General features: G+C 39.8%; 1 protein-coding gene across 1 annotated transcript in view; it reads right to left on the bottom strand.

The window, feature by feature from the left end:
• Positions 1 to 213: 213 nt before the first annotated feature.
• The window catches only part of grin2aa (glutamate receptor, ionotropic, N-methyl D-aspartate 2A, a), a 152,837-nt gene continuing 143,274 nt past the window's right edge, over positions 214 to 9,776 (bottom strand). Inside the window, exons 13-14 of the mRNA XM_008415757.2 lie at positions 8,530 to 8,768; positions 214 to 6,238 (exon numbers count right to left, since the gene is read on the bottom strand). Of these exons, the coding sequence (XP_008413979.1) occupies positions 4,268 to 6,238; positions 8,530 to 8,768 (2,210 nt within the window). The 3' untranslated portion in view covers positions 214 to 4,267. The remainder of the gene's footprint in view (positions 6,239 to 8,529; positions 8,769 to 9,776) is intronic.

Genomic DNA, 9,776 nt, shown 5'->3' with positions numbered 1-9,776 from the left:
GAGGGGGTGGTTCAGTCAACATCAGGGATACGCTGTTTGGGGGAGCAAGGAGAGGTTCACTGTAGTATCTCAAAAACAGTGATATGACAGAGGTTGTTAAAAATAGCAAAGATGGAGCTTCAGCTAAAACACAGTGGCTAATGCAGTCAAGTAGAGAGAGGAGGGACAATCCCATTATTCCATATGAGGATAGCTTTTCAGAATTCATTCTGTGAAGGGTGCTCAGTTTGGCAAAAAAAAAAAAAAAGTAGAGCTGAGAACATCTAAGCTCCCTACCACCTTCCGTTCCTTCCCCTCCTCTTCCTCCTTTTCTCTCTCGGGTTGCATGAGCTCCAACACAGAGCTAAACTGGAAGACCTTGGACTGGTATAGTAAACAGGAGAAAAGTTTCATTCTGCGTTGTGGCCACCATTAATTGTAGCATGTTTTTTTTCTTTTTTTCTTTTTAAATAATATATTTTATATATTTTCTACAAAAACCTGTGGCACATTTTTGTTCTGTTGCTACCGCTCCTCCAAAATGCACAGAATCATCCTGAGGTATTTTCATTTGATACAATTTGGCTTAGTGGATCCAATCAATCAAACAAATCAGTTAACAAAGGTGATTTCATGAGTTGTCTTTTTTTTTTTTTTTTTTCTAAAGTGTGCAATTTGTACAGCTTTATGCTACAAAAAGTTTGGCACGAGTGAACATGGAAGTATATACACGTACTGTATGTCTCTTTATGCAAATATCAAAACATGTAAATAAACAATCAGATTAATCCCACCCCACCTCAAAAAAGAAAAAAAAAGTGTTTTGGTTATCATTTCAAGCTTGCCCAACATCTGCCATGCACAGATAACACTAAATCCCAACAGATGGATATGTGATGGATGAGTATAAAACAGTGGAGCCTCCTTGGATCCAGTAGCCCCGACCCACAACCCACCCAAACAATGGTGTAAAGAAAAACAAGGGATCCATTCATAAAAAAAATTCTTCTTCCTCAAGAGATCTGGATTACTCACAATGTGAGAACAGTCTCCTTTTAAGACTACAGTGTTTAAAGGGCAAATATAATCAATATTTTTGAGCCATAAAAACTAGACTAGCCTCTGAAATCTAAAGCATAATCATAATTTTAAAAGGACATTTTAATCACCAAAACGTCTTTTCAACCATGCCTCAGGTGGCATGTGTGTACCACTAGTGCCTTTTGATGCATATTCAACACATAACATGGGAGTGGCCTTCCAGGTGGTACAGCTGGTAGCACCGTTGCCTAGCAGGACCTGCATGTTCTCCTGGACACTCAGACCTTTTCCCAGAGTCCAAAAACACAAATCCCAGGTTAACTAGTCTCTAGAATAAGCTCAGGTTTGGAAATGTGTGCATGCATTATGGTTTGTCCTGTGTTGGCCTGTGATTGACTGGCTACCTGGTGTACCAAGCTTCTCGCCCAATAATGGCTGACCCGCCCCCTGCAACCATGCAAGGATAAACAGATAAAGACAATGGATGGATATGGGAAGTATATTCCCACCATTTAGTGGTCTCAGCTATGCCCAATTATGCTTGGTTTGGCTTATTTACAAAACTGACAGTACCTAATTGAGAATGCGTAAAAGAAGTACCATACAATAATGCATCAACAGGATAAACTTTGGCCAAAGAACAACTGCTATCCATAAAGTCCACTCTGGTTACTTATCAAAAAGTGTCAAATAGTGTGTTTGAACGCATTGGCAACACAGAATAATGACGGAGTGAGCATTTTCGTCATTAAGATCATGTTGTAAACATTTTTGCCTGAAGTTTATGAAACAATTAAAATCTCCATTCAGGGGAAGGCACACCCCAAACCTGAGACAAGAGAACATATTTAAATGCTAGAGTTAGGAAAGAAATCAGTAAACCCACTAAGGCAGCCATAGTTCTTGTTAATGAGTATAAAAGGTTTTATGCAAGAACATGCTTTCTTCTACAGTGGTTTATGCTTTTTTTTAATCGGTACTCTGTCACTATTTAAATCAATAAACACCCGTGGCCGTCTTATTCAACTCATTTTTTAATCTTTTTTTTTTTTACCTGACTGAGCCAAATGAATGTGGGAACGTTTGACTGTAGTTGTAATCTAAATTCATATCAGTATATTTACCTTTACCAAGAGTTTGAGTGGTCTAACAGATGGTATGCTTGGAGTAACGTCCTGACGTTTATCTTACTGCTGTGCATTGAAAACGTTCTGAGGAAACCATTGACTGTTTACGTGGAGAAAAAATAACTTGAATTTCCATCTGAACGCTGCCAGAGTGTTATTTTTTTTAAAATTAGATTTATTGCGACTCTTGACTTTTTTTTTTTCTCCCTATGTTGAATCACAAGTAGAATGGGTTTGCAGAGTACTTTTAACCCCCCCACCCCGTTCGTTAGCTCTCTAATCTAGTTCTCAGAAAATATTTTCCTGACTTCCTTCGTAGTCAGGAATAAAAAACTCCAACCAACATTTCAGCTGTAAACTTTGGTATCAATGCTTCTGAGTTCAGAATTCCAAACGTATCTTCATTACTCTTTAGCAACTTTTGATCAACATTTTGTCTTCACAATATTTTTGCATATTGCTGTATTTGTCATGGGAATGAATGGAACTATCATGACATGCACAGTTGAAAACGAATAAAACTGAATCATTTTAAAAGTGACGATATATGCCCTTTAAATACTAATAGACTGTCAATCCTAGTTTAGCCAACTGAGAATAAACTTGATTTCAATCTAAAAAAAATAAATGTGAATTGTTGTCGATCACACTATTTATGGCATGTAAATGAAGGAAAGGAAGAAGGAAGGGATCATCAGAGCTTTTTTTTTTTTAGCTAAATATACCCTGTTTTTCAGTGGCAGAGTTGTCAAAAGACAAAATTATCCCTGTGTTCACCACAGAAGAGGTGATGGAGGACACAGATGTCATCTTTCCCCTCTTTGTTATGTAATCTTTATTCTCTTCCACAATTATCTTTACAGGTTTATTATGTTTAAAGGTTAGAGATCAAAGTTTGTGTTGTACTACATCCACCCACCAAGCACCTCTAACTTTGCCCTTTTCAGAAACATGATAAATATGTGTCTGACTGAGTATTTGTGTGCATTTTCTCTTGTCTTGAAGGGAAAAAAAATAAACACATGCAAAATAACCTACTACTCCTGATGATTTTTTTTTCAGTAAGCTATGCCTTTTTTTTTCAAATGCAAATGTGGGAGAGAGTTTCTTTTTAAACTAATTGCTATTGTGCTACCAAATAAGCAAACACTAAAATTCTACATAGATTTTTAAATTTTTATAGCTGAATAGAATAAAAAAGTAAGACTTTGCAATCATTTTATATGTGCAGTGCCAAGAATGAAATGCCCCTCTGCTGTCTAGAGTTTCCATTCTTGTCTTTTCTCTATACAAATCATTTTCTCAGTCTGCCTTCTTGCAGTTTGTAAACATTATTCCTACATTGTTCTCATCACTATTGTGTCGCTGACGTGGTTTTTAAAAGTAGAAAACCAGTAACTGACAAAAACAGCCAGTTGATTACACTGATCTGCTCACTTTTTTTATCCTCTTTGTGTTCTCCTTCACTCTCAGGTGTCGTCGTAGGTACATTTGTTAGCGCAGCATGTGGCAGACCATTGGACTAGCTCACTATTCCACCTTTCCCTTCCCAGAATGCCTATAAGTCTAGTTCACCCATCTGGTTTCCCCTGTCAGGCCCATTCTCGTACTGAGCTTGTCAGTAAAGGTGGAAAAGAAAAATGGTAAGAAGGAGGTCATTATAAGCATTATCTCCTTTTCCACTGTTTCTTAATCCTCCTTAAAAAAATAAAATAAAATCACTACCACCATCAACGCCTGCACATTACTGGCACATAATACACTCATCTTCTAATACCAAAGTAGGAATTCTTCGATAAAGAAACCTAATACACCAGTCCCAGAAATGGCACTATTATGTTCTCTTCCTCCATTTGGAAACCGTACAGCAGAGTGCTGATCAAATATTAAACTGATTGGTACATGGGAGACAATGGGCAAATATGGTGATATCATCTGCAAAGAGAGTAAGAGCAATACAATTAGTCCCAAGTGGGCCAGAAGTTCTTTTTTGAGCACAATGTCAAAGAGAAGAAAAATGGTCAGGTGACTATGACATCCCTTAGTGGATAACATAGTTGATAAATTATAATACAAACCCAGAGAGGAGTTAGAGGGAGAGAAAACATTTCTTATATCAACTAAACATCTGACTCCAGACTGGGGATTTTCTTATACACCCGTCTATTGCTGAACTGGGCTGAGTTTAGGACACCCCTTGAGGCTGGGTATGCACTAGTCTTATTGGCTGAGTAAGGCATCACATGCTCTTTATTATACATGTCATTAGCTATCCGCCCATCCCTTGAGCAGTATGAAGAGGTGGATTTAACAGAAGAGCGAAGATTGTTCGCATCATTGCGTGTTTTGATGGGAGCTGCTCCTAGGGCCAATGAAGGAGAACCTACAGCCAGCTGTTTGTAAATGTCAGAGGAGCTGCGCCCATGGACCAGTCTGCTGCTGGTGTCATCCCTCAACGAGTGGCTGAGGAAAGGGTTTTCCGAACCATGGGTTGGGTACAGGGACTTGCTCCTCTTGCTCTCCTCAAGGTTATTGTTAAACAGCATTGATTTAGACCCAGTGCCAAAGAGTCTGCCAGAGTAAGGGCGCATCCCAAAGAGATTGGCATAGTGGGAGTCAGATGCTGAGTCCAAGAAGCGATCCTTCTCCTTGAGGCTGACGCTGCGTGCTGGTCGGCCCAGGTCTACATCCTTGGGCTTTTCGAGCATGATGTTGTCAAAGGAGTGCTGACGACTTAGCCTCAAGCGGTTTCTTTTTTGGACATGTGGCCCATCTGTCTGTGGCCAATATAGACCAAACATTTCGTCTGGCTGCTGCTCTTGGTGATGCATGGTGGGGCTAACCAAGGAATCACCAAGAAGCTGGTCCTCACTAATGTCATACAAATTGGCCGTGTGAAGGCATGCGTCACATCGATTGTATGGAGATCGCGTCCCAGATGCTGTGGCAGATCCTGTAGAGACGTAAGGCCCTCCTTGTTGGTAGCTAGAGGGTACTTTGGACAGGCAGGATCGGCAGTGTGTCTGTTTGTAGCGGTCAATGGATTCATGAGGGGACAGGGAGATATTTTTCTCTTTTAGGCTGTAGTGTTTCGAGTAAGCCGAGTCTGGCAGAAGATCTGAGTCCGCGTGATGCATAGGTGAGGAGTTCAGATGAATGATTGGCTGCTCACACTTTCTATAGTTATCACTGTGGTCAGAGTAAATTTCAGGGTAATCCAAATCATCTGTTCCAAGACCATGACTGTCACGGTAGTGAACGGGATCTGAATGGAGGCTCATCTCCCTGTCTGAATCAATTGTGTAGATTTTCTCTCCTCCTCCTCCTCCTCCTCCTCTCCCACTTTGGTTGGTTCCACCGCTGACCTGCTTAGTTTTTAAGTAGGACAGCTCCACCTCACTGCAATCCCTAGGGTATTTTGACGTCATGGATCTTTTTTTTAAGTTGTCCTTGGGTTTCAGGTGCTTGTTGTTTTCTGGGTCCTTGTAGGTGGCTCCCCTGCTTGAACAGTCAGAGATGTCAGAGTGGGCCGTGTCTTCTGGGAGGTAGCGCTGCGTCTTCATGGATATTCGTGGATCTGGCATTAGCATGTCAGGCATCGGAGAAGGCCCCGGTGGCACAGAACGCAATGTGTCGGTTGACTTTTTCCACAAGGTTCGCTGAGACTTTGCATTTGCTTGGACCGTGTCAGCACTCACTGCTACCTCCACGGTATTTGGATTGGCATCATTCAGGGTCAGGGGATGCTGCCCGCCTTGAAAAATATAGTTGTTGAGGTGGTCTTTGTGGCGATTTGCAAGATAAGACTGAAGGTCACCGGTGTCCCCATAGATCATATCTTTGGGAGCGTAGCTTCTGTTGTCAGCATAAATGAAGTTGCCTTTCTCTGCCATCATGTCCATGATCATGGGACCAGCTGAGTGCATGAATTCTCGTTTAGGCGAGTTCATGCGGGAGCCACTGAGGTTAGACATGTTGGTCATCTGTTTCGCAGACTTAATGAGCTTAAGCATTTTGTCCTGGGGGCTGAAGTCAAGGTCTGTCTTCTTCTTCATGTCAATGTGTACTCCATGGATACAGCTCCAGATTCCCTGCATAATACACATTAATAAAGAAAAGATGAAGAAAATGAGCAAACAGAAAAGGGATAGGAGAAAATTAGGTTAGCAACATGTTAATATATATGTATATAGGAAATTATACCAGTATTTGTAAACACTCAGGTGTATCACAGTTTATAAAACCGGCAGTGGAACATTATTGCTCTATTAAATGTGCCCATTGTTTGCTATTTCTGGGAAAAAAAGGCAATTTGACATGGCTGATGGAAATAGATTTTATTGAAAATATGACTAACCAACAGATTTTCAAAGCGTGCCCTCACTTTGTTCTTAAAAAAAAACCAAACTATTCTACCTGTGTTGCTTTGCTGGACATTCTAGATTTTACTACAAATTCCATTTCTACTGCACAATGGAAAAATAATATATTGTGTAATACACAAAAATAGCAGGGGTGCCCAGAAAACCACATCACAAACAATTTCATTTTTCTTTTGGAAATATATTTATATTCCCATATCTCCAATGACTTGGTCCATAATTTTGTAAGCTCAGCTTTTACAAAATTATGTTTCAGACTGAAAGAAAAAAAAAAAATCTCTCATAGTTAATGGAGTAGGTTACCCTTCTTTAGAGTGTATCGGCTCCATAATCAAGGAAGCTTTTTCAAAGGCGAAGGTGTAGTTCATACACAGTTGAGACCAGAATTATTCATAGCTATGGCAGATGTAGATTTAAGGTTATCTTATAATTTTACCAGCATTATTCTTCTGAATGTTTCGGAGTGACAAAGTCAGTGTCCTGACTTAAATATGAAAGAGAATATCTGGAGGGATCTAAAGATTACAGTGACAAAAATACATTTTCAAAATACCCGTGGGAACATGTAAAAAGATGGGCATCAGATGGAAATCAAGGTAGTCTATATTTTACATAACTGTCTCAAAATGTAAACATGTTTTTATGTCAATTCTTGATTTAATGTGATTAAAAAAATAATAGCATAATTAGAAATTAACATGGTAACTGTAGCTAACCAACATGTCAGCTTCAATATATCTGGACCAATGGTACCTGGAACAGAAAGTCTGTGTAGTTATGCAGTCTTCAGAAACATACAAATATTTTGACTCATATATAGGGCCTTTGAAAACTTCAAAATTTTTTCAAATGGGGAGAATTGATACTTTATTGGAAGGTTGGATCAGTGAATGAAGACATAGCACTAGCTTGCTAAAAGATCACTGTTGATAGATGTGTCCAAGGATATGCAAACAATCCCACAGCAGTGTACTGGCAGTAGACAGTATGTTCTTTGCAAACAATCCCACAGCAGTGTACTGGCAGTAGTCAGTGTGTTCTTTTGTGCTACCAAATCTGCCCATAATACAAAAAAGCCCTTTCCACAAAAGTGCTGTAAGACATCCACAGTGATGCAAACTTTATTGTTCTCTATTTTTACCCCCATTTCTGCTGGATTTGAAGGTGAAAATATGCTGATAATTAGCAGTCATGAGTAAGTTTTCATCCACAAAAAGTAGTCAACAAAACCCTCTACATGTTGTAATATCAGAGTTCTGCTTTAGATGTACTCATTAATAACCTTAGGTTTTTTTTTTCTCTTTGTACATTTTGTAAAGAATGTCTGCATAATATAAGCAACAAAACGACATTTAAATCTGAATTATCATAAGTGGCAAGAAAAGGCGTCTCCCTTAAAAAGTTTTTTTTTCCCTTTAAGGTTTCACCGCCTCCTCACTAATTGCCAACGTCAACGTTTCCATACAGAGTAACACTGCTGCAAACAAAGTGCAAAGACACTGCAGTGCTTTTAGGCATGCACGTCCATGTCTTGTGTTCTCACACACACAATGAGGAAAAATGCTGACCTTTCAGCAGAATGAGAGAGAATAAATTGATTAAGTGTGGGTTGCTGTGGTTTCATCCAAAAAACAGGCTGCAATTAGGGTCTATTTTTGTCGATAGTCAGGGCTGCCTCGTGATTCCCCCTCCCGCCTCCGTCCCCATCCTTGCATCTCATCCTCTTCTGCGAAGCCCTGCCTTCCCTCCTGTTTTAAAGTTAGTGCCTTAGTTTTGCACCAGATACTTTGTCTGTGGGGAAAAGAATAACCAAACCAGGCCTGTTTGATCCTATATGTACAACATTAGACATTGTTATGACTGAAGTAGTTCATTGTACCTTCTTCCTTGATCATTGAGGTATTACTACCTCCATATATTTACATGTTCACAGACTGAACTCCCTGTTCCTGTCAACCTTTGGCACATGCAATGACACATCATATTGATAGAATCCTTACCCTGCTGATGGAGAAAAGAAGCCCTGGTCTGCCAGAGCAGACTCCGGTGAAGCAGTATCTCAGCCTCCAGTAGAAGAGATGCTCCGAGACGAAGGTGATGAGGGACAGTCCCATTGCCGTGGCCAGCATGTAGAAGACCCCCGCCATGTTGTCCACATCCAGCTGACTTGACATGACTTCGTTCTTCTCATTGTGACAGATTCCTGTCAGCCACTGGGCCTCCAGTTCTTCCATTTCACCTAGAAAACAAATGCAATGGAGTAAGACCATTCTATGGCCCTCCAGGAATTTCCTACATCATTCAAACACCACAAGACTGAGGCAAACTTAACGAGCCTTATTCCGGCACTTTTGCACTCGTAGTACTTGGTAAATAAGTTTTCCACTGCTGGTTTCGCCACCGTCTTACCACAAAAATACCAGCACTGGTATCATATCTGCACAAGAGTTTTTGCTTACAATCTGCAGGATTTCCCTACAGGCTTCTGCGCCTACATCATCAGTTTCAGCCTTCCTGTGGAGGAGCAAACAGCATCAGGACTTTAATCAGCTTATCAGCAACATGACGGGACTTTCTGTACAAACATCTGAGCATCACCAGGTTGGATAGTCCAGAGCAATACTTCAGAGCTCTCTACACACATGTTTCGGTCACTAAAGCCAGAGGGATTCATGGATACAAAATGCTAAATTTGATCACGGCAAACTGATAACCTTGAGGTCATGGAACAGGAAGTTGTTTTTATAGTTGCGCTAAAATATTTTTTTGTAATTGTATTATAAGGTAAGATAAGATAAGATAAATCTTTATTGTCATTGTCACAAGAAACAACGAAATTTAAAAATTGCCGTAAGTCAGTGCATATGCTAAAAAAAGAAAACTTGTGTCACACTTTACATATACTGTAAGAAATACATAACAAGTAGTGATAAAATAAAACTAATAAATAAGAATAAGAATAACCACATTCTCACACACATCATTCATAATGATTAATGGTTATTTGATTGMATTTAGTTTTGTTATTGCTGTAGGATAAAAACTGTCTCTGAATCGGTTAGTTCTTGTTCTGATTGCTCTGTATCGTCTGCCTGAAGGCATCAGTGTAAACAGAGAATATCCGGGGTGAGGTCTTATCGTACTGGTGTTTTGTTGGACTCTTCCACCAGCTCCCCATCCGTATTTTCCCTCATCATAACTGAGTACATTTATATAGTTTTTCTTAGACAGCATCAATAATAAATTG

This window comes from Poecilia reticulata, linkage group LG8 (genome assembly GCF_000633615.1).
Source record: "Poecilia reticulata strain Guanapo linkage group LG8, Guppy_female_1.0+MT, whole genome shotgun sequence".
Taxonomy (NCBI): domain Eukaryota; kingdom Metazoa; phylum Chordata; class Actinopteri; order Cyprinodontiformes; family Poeciliidae; genus Poecilia; species Poecilia reticulata.
Note: the sequence above shows the minus strand (reverse complement) of the source record. Positions and strands in the feature narration are given on the sequence as shown.